Raw genomic sequence first — 17,647 nt, 5'->3', positions numbered from 1 at the left:
TTTCTTGGAAGAATGAGCCCCAAAACGTATCTTGTCCGAATTTCCTGCATAGTGTTGGTACCAGCAGCCACCTTGCGGTGTTCTAGTTTACAGATTGTAAAACCTTATCTTAACACTGCAGCCTGAGTCACAAAACTATGGGAATATGTATAAATCAGAGACTTAAATATCAGATTTGCACAGGGTTATGACTATGTGGAGATTCACAAATAAGCCTTAAAGTACGACTAGAAATGTATGCAAAACAAATTTCATTGACAGCTGTTCTCTTCCGTTCTTACAAAATGCTAGAGCACGTTTTGTGAGCATAAGCTTTTTTTTCTTCTCTCGTATACTATATTTCAGTGAAAAGAATCCCATTAGCCTAACCACCCTACATAGCATAGGGCATCTGGGAAACTTTCTACAAACATCTTGCGACTTACTCTGCTCATTTTGGCCCTAAATATATGAGCACAAATTGATTCGGACAGCCACTGGGCGATGTGCGCCACCCCATATGATGGCGACGTTGTGGGTGCTCATCACCTTATCAATAACTGTCCCACAACTGGTAACCCTAAACATACGACTGCCTAAATCCGGCATATTTTTGGAATGGGCCACAGCCAATCATATGCCTTCTCAAGCAGTGAGCACTGTGGCTTCCATTGGTGCAGTAGGTGCAGCGGCACCGGGGCCCAAACCTCTGAAGGGCCCTACGAACTCTAATTATTGATGTACTTTATACTTCAAACAGCAGTCCGGGAGGTGGGTCTTTCCTTCCTTGCACCAGGTACCATGACACAGCGGCCACAGTACTGCACTGTTCTTTTTGTGCAGTCTGCGGAGAACGTGATCTACGAGCTGCAGATTGAATTAAATGGAGCTATCTCCGTAGCAGATGAGTGGGTTTCCAAACATGCACGTGTCTGCAGCTGAACTCCGGGAGAACTGACAGGGTAATGGAGAGTTTGATCGGGGTGTTGTGTCTGCTCTACCTCCCGCACCTCGAAGAGTTCAGTGGCAGCCTCATCCGCCTTGTTGTTAGTGCAGTGAAATGTGTCTTCGCGGCTGATGTAGTTGTCACCTGGTCTACCTGCAGCACGGCAGCATGCTCTCGCTACGAATTAGGTGCACGCTGGTGACAGCAGCACCCAACAACTTAAAGAATAACCATTTTTATCACGGAGTGCATTGCCGATGTCGGGGAATAGCAGCAACTCTGTGTTGTCTGCCTGTGCACCTGTCTTAAATGACATGTATGTCAGATAAAGCGTGCTTGAATACAGCAGCTCTGGTGTGGCCCACGAGGCGTACCACATCAATACATGTTGGATAGCGCACACATGGGTTTTGCAGCATCCCTTTGTTTGGCACACACCTGGGTATATGTGTACCGTCTGGCATACACATGTCTGGTAGTAACTCAGGGGCGGGAGGTAAGGTGCGCTGAATGGTGCTAAAATCCTGAAAGTGAAGGCACCAATGTGAGCCACATGTCTACCCCACCAGCTGTCAGAACCAGGGCTGCCTTGGCACGGCAGACCCCGCCACGCTCCAGCCAGCCCCGGTCCTCTTGCCTCCCTCCTTCCAAGAGTCCTGTCCGCCTAGGGGACCGCTCCTCTCCCAGACCTCTCTCCTTGCCTTAGAAGCCGGAATGAAACGAAAACCGGTATGTGCCACCGCGGTGTGGCCCCGAATAACACCCGGGCACGGGTAGGTTCGTCCGCCCCGGTGCCCGTGCTCCAGGAGACGGAGGCGGGGTCTGCGAGTGTCGCGCTCCCCTCCCCGGACCCTCTGCCGGCTCCCTGCTCCTCGGCTCCCGATCCTGGCACTCCGCTCCGGGTCTTGCCGCCCGCCGCGGCCGGCGCTCTGCGCTTTTAATCATGCCCTCTCTGCCTGTGTGTGTGAGTGCAGGCAGGCTGACAATGATTTCCTCAGTGATTACGTACAGAGCGAGTCCCTGCGGGCTGGGGGCCCCCTCTGGAGCCATCCTGATGGCTTTGGGGGCCTCGCTTCTCTTTCCCATTATTATGTGGACTACCGGAGCGACAGCGCAGTCCAAGACCTTGCAGCAGAGGCGGGCTGGTGATGAGGAGGCAGCTCAGAGCGGAGGCAGCGGCGGCAGCAGCGGCAGTAGCAGCAGCGCACAGCAGCCCCTGCTCCCCGAGCCAAGCCAGGCGTAGACGGGCAGCGGAGGCAGGCGGCCGCGGCGCGTCCTCCGAGCCCGACGCACCGAGGGAGCGGGCACCCGTCCTAGCACTTCATCCTCAAGCCCAGTGTTTCTCCCGCACAGTATTAAGTGGACAGCAGAACAAAAAGTATTTTTTTCCATGCTCGCCTTTTTCCCGTCCAGCCCAATGTGTCCTCGGCGGGTGGCTATTTATATATATTGTTTGCAATTATTTTTTCCATTTTTTGGAAAATTGCAAAAAAGAGAATAACTGCATTTGCTGAGCAGAGACCACAATTCGAGTTCTCTCTAATTAAAACTATAACAGGAGCAGTGTTTCTTATCACCATCTTAAGTATTTTTGTAGGTTTTTGTAACCGAGCGTGTGACATTTTTCCGAGGTCCAGCAGAAGAGTACTCAAGGTGTGGACTACTCGTGTTTCCTCCTTCTGCATTTGTTGTTGACCATATTTTGCACCTTTAAAGTGTTTTTCCAAAGTCGCCCGCCCCTTGCCCCCACGCCTCTGGTGGAGAAAGAGAGGGAGAGAGGAGTGAGTTGCTGCCTGGACGGGATCTCCATCCTCCTCGCTCAGAGCTGTAGATTTTTTTTTTTTTTTCATTTTCGCAAGGGCTTCTGAAATTTTCAACAACTTCAGCTGTTTGCTTTAGGATGTCTCGCCGCAAGCAAGCTAAACCAAGATCACTGAAAGGTAAGAGCAACGACGGGATTTTTCAAAGCGCCACTGTACACCCCCTCCCTTTTTTTTGCCCCCCGCACAGTTTGCCTTAAACCGCTTAGCGAGGATCAAAGGTTGAGAGAATGCAGTGACTAGCGTTCAAGGGGAAGATGGGAGCGGTGGGGGCTGCGCTGGTGAAACTTTCTGGCCTGCGTGAAAAAGTTGAGCCCGGCTCCCCCCTTCCGTGCTTGTCACTTTTGGCGGGGGTGGTGGGGGCTCTGTTGATAACTTCGGCGGTTTGTGTTTCGCGTGGTAACGTGCACGTGAGGTGCAGTGGAAAGTGGAGTGAGTGAGTGTGTGTGTGTGTGGAAGCCAAGAAGTCGTTGGAAGGCTTAGCTCTCGTTGCGGTGTGTGGGACAGTTCCAGTCTGTCCGTATCAGGGCCAGTCTGTCCGGATCAGGGCTTGCTTTGCTACAGACCTGCTGTCTGTCCCTCACGGCCCTCCTGTCTGCAGACGAGGGTGCCACCAAGACAGAATGCGGGTGAGGGCAGCACGGAGTGAGTGCCACAAGGCACAGCACAGCTGGGAGTGTTGTGGCGAAGTTAGTTTTGTGTTCATGTGATAACTTGCACTTTTTTTGTCTTCAGTTTGTTTTCGCTGCTTTACGGTGGAATAACCGCAGCTTTTCTTTCACTTTACTTAATGTGGGGTGATTATTTTGAGGAATGTTTTTATCTTGCATGTAACTTTTATTTCACAATATGACAGCAAAGCATGTCTAATGAAAGCAGGGCTAATACAACTCACAATCCGGAGGCAAGGTGGGAGAGATAAGGGGGTAGTCGTAGTTTTGAGGGGTCATTGTGAGTGGGAGTCATTATTGGTGAGTTCTTGTGGGTGAGCGGCACGTGGTCCTACCTCACACCTCGCTTGCCTACTGTCTGGTGGTGTTACGGTAGTTCTCGGGGCACATGAAAGAGGGGCTTCGAGGGTACAGCGGTGTGGAGCGGGGCAGTGTTCTCAGCGTCTGTCAGACGCTTTCCTTTGTTCAACGGTGGAGGTTTCTCCCCAGGGTGGGTGCTGAAGCCGGTTGTGCTGGAATGTGTGCGTCACGATGCACCGTCCCCCTGTCTGGAGCAGACTCCGGAAGGACTCACAGCCACCCGTGCCTGCCGCTGCACGGATGATGCCCAGTGCCACCCACCTCCGGTGGTGGCCGTAAACTAAACAAGGGTCTCTTTTTCTGTTTTTAATGTACTCATTATGTCTTTGGAAACGCGTGCCACTTCAGAGTGCCCGGGCTTTAATGCGAGCTATACATAGACACGCAGTGGTCAGGCCATATCAAGAGGACACGAATTTACAAGTATTCACCTCTTCTCGTGTTAACATTTAGTTCATGAAGCCTTGGTGGAAGCCTGCGGTCTGATGTTCCTTTCTTGACCTGGATGCTCTTTTCCAAGCTGCAACAATGTGTGCTCAGTTTGCATTCTGGCATATTTACACATCTGAACTTTTTTGTTTTGTTAGTATGACAATAAAGCCTGCAGGTTGACTTTAGGGCTTTTCATGCTTTGTACCAGTGCCAGGATGTGAGAGGTTTGCTATCGAGCAGTATCACACAGAGACAAACACACACGCACGCAAAGACAGACAGACAGACAGACACACACCTCTCTCGTAGGCCCGGAATCAGTGGGCTGTGGAGTTCTGTCAACTCTCAGAAGGTAACATCCGTCCTGCCAGTCTCAGCACATGCCGGGCTGCAGACAGCGCTAGAGGAAAGGTTCAGAGCGCTTCTTAAAAATGTCAAAATAAATAGGGAAGCTCGAATCACCTCCCTCAACCACCCGCTCGAAGCAGCGTAGCCATTAGCTGCCTGCCCTTGTGAGTCTGGACGGCTGCACCCCAGCCCCCATTCCTGAAAAAATGCGGCGAGGGGGAGTGAGGCCCCCCGGGACGCGGCAGGACAAAGGGTGGCTTGTTACAGGGCAGCTCCCGCTGCTGGGCCCGGGGCTCCGGCGCTCTGCTGTTTCCCCCGCGGTCGTTCGCCTTTTCCAGGGCCGAATTCCGGCATTTACCACAAGAAGGCTCTCTAATTAAGGCTGGCATCTTCATTAAGCAAGGAGCTGGCTGGCTGTTTAAATCGCAGCCCCGTCCCTCCTCCCCACGTCTGTAGTTTTCTTATCGCCACGGACGCCGTCACGTGCCGGGGCTGCCCAGCAGGAAATCATATACTCTTTAAACATTACTGGAGATGGGAGTGACTATTTCAAACGTTCATGTTCACTTAAAGAAAATTCTATATTGAGAGTGCATAAGTGCAAAAAAAGTGTACAGCTTGATTTCGGCATGTTAACATCTGTATAACGTTTCTTAAACTGGTTAGATGGACGGTATCACACCCTGTTAAGACGTTAATGGTGGTAAAGACATACACGTCGCCAGAGGTTATAATAATGGCAGATGGGTGTAGAAGGGGCGCCCGTCTGCGAGCTGCATGTCGCGTGGGGTTTATTACGCGGGAACTACCTGCCTCCCTCAATGTGGGGTTTACCTGCAATAGGAACTGCCACTCGAATAGCGGCTTCTCAGGCGCTCGGGTCTGCAACCCACCCTCCCCCGCTACCTCAACCCCCCCCCCCACCAGTTGGGATTCCATCAAAGGAGAAAAAAGTCCTTTCAGACCGGGGCATTCCGGGTTCTGCAAATCTCCCCGCTGCTTTTCAGTTTTAATTAAGGTTGAGCAGCTCAGAGGCTGGTGCACGCCCTCCGGTTTAAGGCAGCGAGCACGGATGAAAGCAGGGATGCTCGAAGCCCGCAGAAGGTGCAGTTTGTAAAATACCCCTACCTGGTCGCTTGGCGTGTCAGTAGGAAAGAGCAGAAATACCACAAACTGGCGACGTTGTGGGGGCAATTCATCGAACAACCTATTAGTTGTGGGCCTGCGGGGGGGGGGGGGGGGGGGGGGGGTTGAGAGTTATTATGTGTGATTCAGTCTTTACATTTGTTGCAGTAACTGAAAGAATTATTTGTGTTTAGACAAACGGCTACCCGTTATATGTCATGACCAGAACACTGCAAGACAACTAGTTATTGTTAGATAGAGAGTGCTTCAGCAATTACTTGGACTTGCCGCTTTCACATCCCTCACATTCCCAGGGCAAATGCTCACAAACCCACACATTTGTTTCGGGAGGCGATTGCTGACATCTTTCTCTTCTTCTTGCAGTGTATGTACCTTTCATACACTATTGATAGTGACAGGCCATTTTGCTCAGAGCGTCAGTGCATTGAGTTGAAGCTGTCTGCAGCACGCCATCCGTCAGATGTGTCAAGAATACACTATTGTCTCAGAATACGGACACTTTTGTATTTCCACGTAGACACCCAAGGAGTAAATCCCTAGGACACATCTTGCCCTGGTTGTGGCAGTTTGGTTGTTGTAAAAGCTGATTAGTAATGTGCCAATGATGTTGATTGCCGGGTTACCTTCTCACTGTTACCTGTGACAATACCCCCGGCTCGCAGAGAACATTGTGCATTTCTAGATTCCTCTGGTGCAAGTTACACATGTATTCGCTATATTTCTGGTACCCACCTGGTTTCTTTAAATTGGACCTATTTGCGAAGGTGTCCTGGGTACCTACGTTAAGATGACTGAAGGCACGGAAGGTGTTTATTGACTGTGTGGAATGTGCCACTGTCTGGCCAACCCGAAGAATGTGAATGGGCACACACAAACAGCACGTTTTCATAAGTAGTTGAGAAGTAAGAGCAGCCTGGCAGACATGTTACCCAGGGGCCTACTGCCATGGCAGGGGTCAGACCCCAGAAGCACTGGCACCCCTCGTGCAAGAGCCCCGACAGGCCACCCTGAGAAGAAACAGAACTGCCCAATAAGTTTTGGAGTATGCGTTCCCGTGTGTACAAAGACATTACAGACAAGTTTCCTTTAGTGTGTGATTTATGCATTGTGTTGGCTTCCTTGTGCTGTTTTCTAGTTTAGAAGCAGATGTCCTGCTTAAATGCCACAACTGTCACGAGGAGGGCATGGCAATGACTGTATGTGCCTTCCACGTATTTCGGTGTCTATTATTTCGATAAAGACACGTTTTGGCCATTTGTCCACGTTTGGTGGCGAGGCAATGTGCACTTTTGCTACTAGGAGTGTCTAACTGTCCTTCAAAACACATTTGAATGTTTGTTTATCGAAGTAAAGAGCACCCTCTATTTTGGACAGATAACCAGTTCCATTCAATGACTGTAAAAACACACATTACCTCGTTTTTTTTGGCAGTGTAGTCACCACACTGAGAAAGGCACCCTGATGAGAGGTGAACATTAAAAACGGACTGTAAACTGTGTCTAGACTAACCCCCATCTCTTCAGCCCACACCCCATGCACGTCACCCTCGTTGTCTTTGCTGATTTCTTGTTTACTTTTCTTTTGTGTGGATTTTGGAAACTGCAGACCTAATAGTTACATTGCGCTATTTAGTTGCTTGGATTCCCCTTCAGGGGGATCTGGTATTGATATTGTTTCCAATGGTACACATTTTCATGCTATCATGACGGCAGTGCTATTGAGAAGTCGTGCTTAATTTTAGTGGTTATTCCAAAGAATGGTTGGTCAATTTATGAATTGGAGCAAACAGTAGAGATGGATTTATATTTTTGTTGCACTAAGAAATATTGAACGGTGCATATTTTCCAGTAGATACGTTTTGTAATCAGTTTTATCTTCAACTTTCTGTATATTGTCCTAAAGGATTCATGGGACATCTTTTTAACGTACAAATAATACCAAGGAGCTGTACCGCAGAGGCATTTCTTGAAAATGAGTTGTGTTGCACAAGAGTGACACAAGAAGTCTAATGCTATTGACAGAAACCTTCATGACCTGGGCTGGGCGGTGAGGCAAAGTGGACTTGCTGAAGACAAGGACATTGGATTCTGGTAGACACATACAATTTGCAAGGAGGCCGCTTGATTACACAACCGTTTGGAAATATGGTGCATCTATGGGGGGAGAACAGCTGCATTCTTTGAGTGAAGGACCGCCAATATGTATATGTCTTGTCCATAGGTGTTCAGGCAAAACTAACCCCCTTGAAGATGGATCCCCAGGACCTTCTCAGATGCTGAGAAAGTATGGGACTTTGTAGGCTGCAATGCAACTGATAGCTTTAGAGTTCATTGTGCATTTGGAAAAGAGTTGAACAGTTTGTGGGATTGAAGGGCGTCAGTATTTTGGGGCTTTTGGTTCACATAGGCTGACAATGGTTCAAGTACCAATGTCACTCATGGTGTCTCTTCTCTGTGTGTTTTACATCAGGTATGTCCGAGCGCCATGGCTGGACGTGCTACACAACACGGATATTCCGCTGGTCTGACTGTTTGGCCCAGCAAAATGATACTATTTTGATGTACGCGTGAGAGGTCTTGGTGGTGCCAATCTCCCACATCTTGATGTCATTATGGTGGTTGCTGTTGCCAGGATCCTGTGCAGCTCTAGGTGTGATAAATCTAGAAGCAGAACCCCCCCCGCGTCTTCTTGCTAATGTCACCAGGGCCCACGTTTTACAAGTGAATCCCCCCTCCAGATAATAACCTTTTCCTTTCCTGCTCATCTGCTTTCATTGCTGACTGTTGACAGTCATTAGCACCAATTATGGTGAGCTTGGTAAACAGTGACGCACACCTCAGTGAGGTGCCTGTGCTGCACGCCTCCATTTTGTGACATGCACATTGTATGTTTTTAGCTTGTGAACAACAAGCGGCAGTCGTGGCGGCCCCTGGGTATGCAATAATTAGCATTTCGATACCCGACCAGGAAAGCAACAGATTACACTATTAAGTGTCATTCAGACAGTAGGCATTGCCAGTTAAGATCTGTGAAGAGAGCTATTTTGGTTTTCTTTTTTGTTTTTTCTTTACAATGAAGGAGTTGGCGTGGACACTAAAGGAGCATACACGCCTTGTGACTCCGCTTGATATGGATAATTGAGAGCAAAAATAACTCGCTTTTTAAATAGCACTTCATTCTTCACCTCTGCTGTTTCTAAGCGCTGTAAGTAAAACATATTACCGTAAGCAGGAAAGTGAATGAGAGTGATCTCTGAAGTAGCATTCTGACAGCAAACAAGGAGTCACTGAATTTAAAGTGTTGTATTTTAATTTAATTTTAAATGAAGGAGTCGATGTTGGAGATTTAAGGAATATAGGTGGATACCTTGTGGCTAGTTGAAATTGAAAATTGGGAGTCATAACCAAAACTTGTATTTTGTTTAGCATCTCTGCTGTTTCTAAGCACTGTAAATAACAGATGTTAATATTTCACAATGTATCATACCAAATTTACAGTGCTCTGAAGAATATTAGGTTGAGTGTGCTTGGGCAGAATTCATATTCATGCCTTCAGACCGCTGCATTTGTTATTGGCAGACGTTCAGCTCCCTGGGCCGCCGTACGTGTGGGTACTCACTATCTAGAGACCCTGTTTCGTATTGAGTAGAGCGGCAACTGTACCATTCATAGTAGTGAATCCCTGCTTAGAAGTGCCGGGACTGTCCCCATTATTTTAAATAAATGCAAGCACTCAGACCCTAGCAGAACAAGCCTGGTTACATGCTGCTTATTGAAGGAATATTTGCCCCATTGAATTAATTTTATTAATGAAGTCTTAGACAAAAGCATTAATTTTTATTTTTATTGTTACGGGCAAGCAGAGGCTGTAGGGGCTGGGTGTGCTGCAGTGGAGTATTCCCGTTTGAACTTGGCATCCCATAGACACAAGGCCTAGGAAAAACTTTACATTTTCTGATGTTTATGTGATGTACATGGTTGCACAGAGTTAACAAAAGGGATTCATGTAGTCCTTATTTTTAAATACTGTGGTGACTTGTCTTCTACTAAAACAACCGGATATTTCCAATTATAGTATTAAGGCAAGACCTTTAGATTGATCAAAATGTCCTCTAGAGAAATGTGACTTAGTGATGTAAGTTGAATAATGACTGAAACATTGATGTATAACTGCTAATGCTACAGGGCCGAAATTTTGGGTTTACCCACCTCTAAGTACTGAGTGATGCTATTAAGAGGCACAAGAGTTTGGAAGAAGTTGCCCTATTCAGAGAAGTTCAATTTGTAAACTATCCTCATTATACAAATGCAAGCCCCTCCCTCTACGTTCCCTCCATTACCCTTTTCAATCCAAATAACAGACTAACATATCCACCGCTCAAATCAATTTGATATCTCACTATGCTAATTCACCACTAATCCTTTTTGGGATCCGGAGTAGCATGCTACTCACCCAAAAATACGCATCGACGCCTCGTCTGCTGTAGTAAATGCTATATAAATGCAATTACAATCACAAATATTCTCTAGAAAAATCTCTGCAACCATTTCCAGTACTTTAAATTCACATACTCCACCAAGACTGAGGCCCATGCTTGCGTTAAGACCACAGCCCATTCAACCATTCGAATATGCGTATTTATTTTTATGCAAACATTCTTACAATATTTTGGGCCACTGACGATAGGGACTTAGCCACAAGGGCAACCAAGTGTTTCACTTGTTCAACATGATAGATCGATCTGGTGGGAACACCATAACAGGGAAATATGAAGTGGGGTTGGGTTTTTTTTTAATGAAGTTCAGGAGTGATCTGATCAGGTGGGTTCTCAAAACCTTTTGGAATGGTAGAAATATTGAATTCAGTCGGAGTTCTTCCAGGGGGACGGTGTGTGGAACGGGTATTCCGGGCTCTGAGAGCTTTGCACGGAAATGTGTGGTTGAGAATTTTTGGAATTTTGATCGGGGGTTCCCAGCAGACATGCTCTGCTGTTTTTCTTACTTCATACAGCGATGAGTTTTTTCTTGAGTACGCGGACATACAGAGGTAAAGTCCTGTGTGTGTGAGTCAGGTGTTTTCGAACCTCGTTCTGGTTAGGAGAACGAGCCAGTGGAGGTCTGTTAACATAGGTGCAATGTGATCTGACTTTGTCAACTTTGAAAAGAAGATGCTGCAGCCTGCAAAAGAGCATTGATAGAAGTCTGGTATGATCCAGAGAGACCAGCAACAGAGTACTAATATCATCAAGGTGTGTTAAAACCAGGGCTTGTACCTCCGAATCACAGTGTGGAGGGGAAGTGGAAGGAAGAAGGGGGGGTTGTAGGCTCGAGTTACCTTATTAGGAAGGGTTAAAATGAATTGGCTTTGGCTAGCTGTGGTATATGTAGAATCATTATTATTTTTTGCTCGATGGTGGAGCCAAGTGATTTAGCATATGTGCATTGAGCATTCATAATATGCATTATTTTGTTACGTAAACACAAAGATGCTGGTTAAAGGTATAGAACATTTGGATCTTTTTATAGTAAGTGTTTTCAAATATTTGAATGAGCTGGGGACCTGGCTCTGGTAAGATCTGGACTGTCTGAGAAATACCAGTATGTTACCTATTGAAAATTTAAAAAACCCTAAAAACTTGAATGTTCTAACCTGCCACAGCACCACTGTTAATATCCCTTCGGTAGTCAATTTCAGGGTAATTTGTTGTGCTTAATAAGATCCAAATCATAATAACAACAACATATAGTATAGGTTTGAGAAGTAATCAGATTGATGACCAGTGAGAAGAATTGTTTACAAATTATATGCTTATCGGGCTCCCTTCCAGGGGTCTTTTTGCAGCACATCTCCTTACATTGATATTGTTCAAAGCCGAAAAACTGGCCACCAATAAATATTGATGACTGTTCTTCGGTCTATTTATTGTTCATATGAGATTTTAGGGTTTCAAAGCCATTAACATAAACTTTTAGCTAATTTTGAAAGAAAACACGCCTTAAGCTTGTCAATTATCTTTCTAAATACTCTCAACCTCGTGCTTGTTTTGTCAGCATAACTATGGACCTTTTTCAGTTTTCTAGATAGCATGGCAGAAGAGGGTTATGGTAAATATGAATTGGAGCAAATATGGCAACAAATGTTGAAAGTGTAAAATGATTAAATCCGTTACATTTCGCAACAATTTGTAGGAAGAACAGACCATTTTACATGACTTAGATGAATCACCCTCAGAATGTTCTTAGAACGAGTGAACATTGTGGATTTCTAAGAAAATTAAGTCTATAGAAATGCTGAAACTGTGCACGATTAAAAGTCTAGCTTACAGAATACTCAATAGTTGCAGTGTGTTCAACATTGCCTCTTGTTGAAATGCACTTGCATTCAATCAGAGAAGGCCTAAATATGCCTGGTCCGTTACAAGCCAGGGGACAGTAGATACACCACTGGTAGCAACAAAAGAGTAAACTATTTTTTATCTAATGTTTTAAAGTATTTAAACATCTAATAGATTGACCACATCAGAATCATTATGATGTGGCATAAAGATGACAACAAATATATTTATGTTTGCAATTATTGTGAACGGAGGCCGTTCCTTTGCTCTTAAAATTCTGTTGAAGCCACCGTTTTTGACAGCAGCAATTTTCAGTAGTTTTACAAGAATCTATCAATTCAGACACCAGAAGTAGCATTTTATGATATAAAGGTTAAGAGCACTGTTTACACAAACACATCCTCACCTATCTTCTACTACTATGAACCAATAAATCCATTTTGGATGGAAAATTTCCAATTCAGACCACCATTATCATGAACTTTCCACAACTGAAAATTTAGGATGAATTGTGAGTATGTGGATGATATTTGAAAGTCCAGCCTGAAAAAATAGCTGAAAGCAAACTCACATGTTTAGGGGTGGTCACTTGGCCTTTGCAGATAACAACCTTTGAAATACTTTAAGCTGTACTTAAGTCAAAGATGGAAAAATGTGTATTTTCAAAGAAAGAAACGCCCCAAATATAATGGGGTGATGGGATGCAGAGGAAGGAATTCTGCACAGTGAAAATATTTTACTCTTAGAGAAACAAACAACAAAAAGCCTATAAAACACGTTAGCAATTTATATTTGTTGTACATTCTGCAGGCATACATTGCACACATTTGAGAAAGAATAGAAAACTATGACTTTCTTATTTTCAGAAGAGTACTTCAAGGATATGTTTTGCGAATGCTTGTGCATTGATCCCCAACGTTTTAGGCAGAACTTAGTAGTGGTTTCACCCCCTATCTAAACAGTCTACATTTATGCAGATAAAGGGACTAATGTACACCAGTGATAAAATATTTTATATGTTTTGTTTTAAGTGGGGGGGATAGTGATTAGGGTCATGTCTTCTTGTCTCACAATGAGCTGGAAGACCAATGTTCTTTATTGTATCTTTGGAAGTTCTGCTTCCGGCTGAGTGAGGGAAATTAGAAACGGAATGAGTAACCACGTGGCAATATGTAGAATTTCTGCAATTTCTCAACTTCATTTTTTCACATTGCAATTCAGGGTTTTGGAGATTTCTACCACATCCAAAGGGTTTATTCCTTTTCTCTCCAGAATATAAAGCCATCATATTGCTATATGGATCTTTTGCCATAGAAGTGTTTTGTCACCCAAACCTTTCTCACTTGCCCTGTATGATATATTGTAGTACAGTATGAATACAGCTTTCCTTGTAGTCCACATGTTTGAATAAGTAGGTGAGAGTTACTAAATGTTTATTTTGTGCGATGAACTCAAAATTTGATTAATTCATTATCTTAAGATCTTATTTAATCAATTGGCTACCAATAGTGTTTAATAGTGGGTGGACTCCATCCTCACTAGCTTTTACCACTCTGAACTTGGATTGCAATGTGACATCAGCTCTATCAATCGTAGGGCCTTAACCTCTTCAGCGCGGTGCGAATTTTCGCGCTGTGCTGAAAATTCGAAAAACAGGTTTGGTCATGATGGAACAGTTCCGTCATCAGCACAGCCCAACCGACGCTGATGACGGAACCGTTCCGTCATAAGCATCGAAGGGGTTAAATCACTGCTAATCTCTAAAAACTGACCAAGATAACCTAAGGGTCATTAAGAGTTTGTGTGGGGTGGTCTGAAACTCCTCAGAATCAGCTGAAACACAGATTTCAAATGTCCAATGAAAGATCACCCACTGAATTGCAGGAGCCTTGTCAAGTTAGTGGTGATTGTTTTGGCGAAAGTGCTCCCACCTATATGATAGGAGCACCTCCATATAAAATGTGATTCAATCATTCCACTATATCATGGTCACCGTTGTTTTTGTATTTCAGAAACGGACTACTAAAATACAAAAAAGAATGAATGGACCGGAAGTGTAGGGTGATTTTTCCCTGTGTGTGGGGGCCATTGATGCATTTTTGCATTCCTGGCCATGAAAAGAAATATGCCTTGGGAAGCAGTCGCATAATAGGTGGGCTTGCCAGTACTGTGACCTTAGCTGCCTTGTGGCTGATGAAATACCTGGAACAAGTATACGACAGCAGTCAACAAGACTCTGCAATTGAAGCTCCTGTTTTCCCCACCTCTAAATGAGGTATAAAACCCACACATTTGGCAAAGTGAGTGATCCAATGATTTATGGTGGTTTCATATTCAGTCAGCCTCTAAAAAGGTCCGCTTAGTCATTAAGCTATGCTGAATAACAATCTTTCCATGCTAAGATTATATTCTCAAGGGAAAAATACAAAAAAACTGTTTTTAGCTCAAACCGATCAAAATAGCTTTCAAAAAGCACCCCAACGTGTTTCCACGCAATGGCTGTCCACGAGCAAAGGTCTTAAAAAAAGACCTTTAGGTTGCTGAGCTGGTACTAATGAGGTGTAAATTTTCCCAGATAGTAAATAATAAATTGGTCCTCCATTGTCGAATACTTCCTGTGATTCTGCTTGTAACTCCAGCGACTTGGTAATCACAGTGGTTGCTGGCTTGGAGTTGAATATAACTTTAGACCGTAATGTGGTCTCCATCCAATTTATTGGCCACACCAAGGGTGGCTAAACACATGGCTTCCAGTGTGCCCTTTGTGGTTACCTTTGAAGGCTAACTGTTCTTTATATTTACCATCAGAGGCAAGTACTGGAACATTATCCTTTGTTGTAAGGTATTTTTTATGTGAAAGCTTTACATTTGTGTGCTTGGCTGTTATCAACATTGTAACTCTTAGTGATCTCTGTAAAGCACCATGACAAATTTTAAGTTTTTTATGACATGAAATATATGAAGTGCAGACGTGTCTGCTTCCCAACTAGATGCATGCTATTTGTGGATACTTGGTCTTTGTCTCCAAATGATATATTTCTGTTTAGCAGTGCCCCTTTAGCTAAAGAGAGGTCTTACAATAAGTCTATAATGTAATCACATAATTTACGCTGTTTAATTAAAAAACATTTGCTCCTCAGATAACATAACTAATTTCTAACTCATTACCAAGCTAAGTTCTAGGAAAGCTTTGCAAAGCTTTGTGCTGTAAAGGCTGAGGTTTGAATGGGTGCCAAAGATTAGTCTACTTTTTAAGCATTTTATATTAACATTGCTTGTTATACAGCCTTTAATAGAACCTTTCTCTTTAATTCACATTAAATAATCACAACATATTTACATATGCTGTTTTGGGGACAGCGAGTGGGCTCTTATCTAAAAATATAGGTAAGCAGGATTGGGTCTCAAAATATGGAAAAGGGAAAAGGATGGAAAAACAAGCTTTGGCAATGCCAATAGGTCTGGCTTTAAAGGAATGTTGGATAGGATTGTAAGCATTACAAGTAAATAGAATAAGTATTTGTGTGGAAGCAAAGAACTGTAGAATAATATTGGCGTAGGTTAAAAGGTCAGGTGGCAGCTGCATTGTCAAACCAGACCTAAAAATATATGTAGGTTAGTGACCGCCCTCCTCACAACTGTGCTTCTGCCTGAGAAAGACAAACACCATAAATTATCCAGTTATCTAAGAGACTTTTATAGCATTGCAATGCCATGTGTGTATCCCTGAAAGTTCAAGCTCAGCCAGCTGGCTAAATAAATAAAATGATCACAGCTGGTGGAGGAGGGCCAGCACTTTTTTTTGTGGAAGCACACAACTTCTGCCCAAACAGAACATTTATTCCTGGCTTCCAAAATGTGGGCGTAGCCAAAGCCCCTTTCAGGTGGTACTCACATAATTGTCTGACAACAGCTGTGCTGTCAAACCAGACAACAAAATTAGAAGAGAGCCCCCTGAGATAACAACAATACATGGGGTTTACAAACCAGGAGGATTTAGTGTTCTATGGATTTACCCAATACCATAGACCGGGTTCCATGGGCCCTAAAGCAAGCAAGGATAATGGGTTCCTCTGCCCTCTGTTGGGCAGTAAACGCCAGCCATAAGTGGGGTGCAGTGCACCCGCAGATCAGTGGGCCTTTGAGCCACTACCTGCACTAATAATTGCTTTGATCATTTGGTGCCACAATTCTCACTGATTTGCGGCACTGATAAAAAATGGTACTTGGAGCCTCGCCCCTTGAATTTCTGCCCATACTGTTTCACTCAGCCGTTACTCCCTTCATTTCTAATCAGTGATCAAGGCTTATTTTGGGGGGCGCTGCAGCATTTTTGCATGACAGGCCAAAAAGCAACTCAGTTTTCGTATCTTAACAGCTCATTGGCTTTTAATTGGGTCCTGATATTCAACTCTTTGTCTTGACGTGCTTCCGGTTACAGATGGCCTCGAGTCTCCCTGCTTGGCAAGCAATCCCCACATTGAACCAAAATCCTACAAAACATTCTCGTCCCTACCCCACCTCTGTAATTGAGAGCAGCATGGAGAAAGGAATCGTTTTTCCCCGCTTGAGTATTTTTTACTGAGTTACTGAGCACCCAAGTCTGCCCCGTCTCTGAAATCAATTTTCCAGACGTGTGCTGTCTGCATTTTTCAGTGACCAAAAATAGGATTTCTACCCACGAGCTCAGCCTGTAAGTAAAGCACCAGCGAAGGGGTTAATCAGAAGGAAACCATAAATGTTGTGTTCCCCACCCCTCCGAGTTGCTAATCGTTTCCATAAGAATCCAACCTCACAGACATGTCGTGTCTCAAAAGAGGCTTAATTTCACTTGTGCAGAAAAGCATATTTTTTGTCTTTGCAGAAAGTGCTTGAGTAAAGGCTGTGGCGCAGAATGATTTCAAGCTGAAAGAGATTTTGATCTGAATGCTGATATCTTGCCAATCAAGACAGACCCCTGGCAAATGCCTTGCCCAGATGTATTTGGATTTTTCCATTGGCTCCTGCAGTGCTGTCAAAGGTCAAAGTTAGTCCCACTGGGAAAAAGGCAAGTTTCTGTAATCCCATTTCAATTAAAAGTAGAAATGTGGTCTTGTGTTTCTGTTGCCTGGGGATTATGTGTAGCTGCAGAAGGGAGTGAGTGTTCTCGCGCTGGAAATATGGCTTTAGTATTGATTTAAATATATTTCACATTAGCTCTGCAGCAGAACAGGAATGCAAACATTAACGTTACATCAGTAACTTTCAATTATTCTGTTTATAATGGGGCGCTGTTGAATAAAGAGACAGCCTTTAATGCTTTAAAAGCCTGCGAAACGTTTGCCATGAGAAGCCTGACAAAAGATTAGTTCTGAGCGGCGTTTTTAGTTTAATTTTAGGTGACGAGCTTTTAGCATGCATCACATTTTAACTTGGACGTGCGAGTAATTGCGCGAGCGGAGGCTATTACTGAAGAAAGGAGTTCTCTGTTTAACAGCTTCCATCTTGCATACCTATAGTTCACGCTTGAGGCCTGGGGGCGTCCTGGAAGGCGCGTGCTGTGGTCGTGGTCGTGCTCGAGAACAGTCGTACGCATTTTTATTGTCACAGATTGTTGTGTGGGAGACGTTGT

The 17,647-nt window shown here is 44.5% G+C and overlaps 1 protein-coding gene across 5 annotated transcripts in view; it reads left to right on the top strand.

The window, feature by feature from the left end:
* Positions 1–1,906: 1,906 nt before the first annotated feature.
* Positions 1,907–17,647, top strand: part of ZNF521 (zinc finger protein 521) — a 651,786-nt gene continuing 636,045 nt past the window's right edge. For 4 of the 5 annotated variants that reach the window (XM_086965655.1, XM_086965653.1, XM_086965654.1 and 1 more), the window contains exon 1: positions 1,907–2,865. In XM_086965655.1, the coding sequence (XP_086821781.1) occupies positions 2,826–2,865 (40 nt within the window). In that variant the 5' untranslated portion in view covers positions 1,907–2,825. Of the gene's footprint in view, positions 2,866–3,275; positions 3,375–17,647 lie in introns of those variants that run through there. The other variant, XM_086965656.1, reaches the window with a different exon arrangement.

This window comes from Lissotriton vulgaris, chromosome 4_1 (assembly GCF_964263255.1).
Source record: "Lissotriton vulgaris chromosome 4_1, aLisVul1.2, whole genome shotgun sequence".
NCBI lineage: Eukaryota > Metazoa > Chordata > Amphibia > Caudata > Salamandridae > Lissotriton > Lissotriton vulgaris.
The sequence above is the reverse complement of the archived record's forward strand: the minus strand, read 5'-3'. Positions and strand labels throughout refer to the sequence as shown.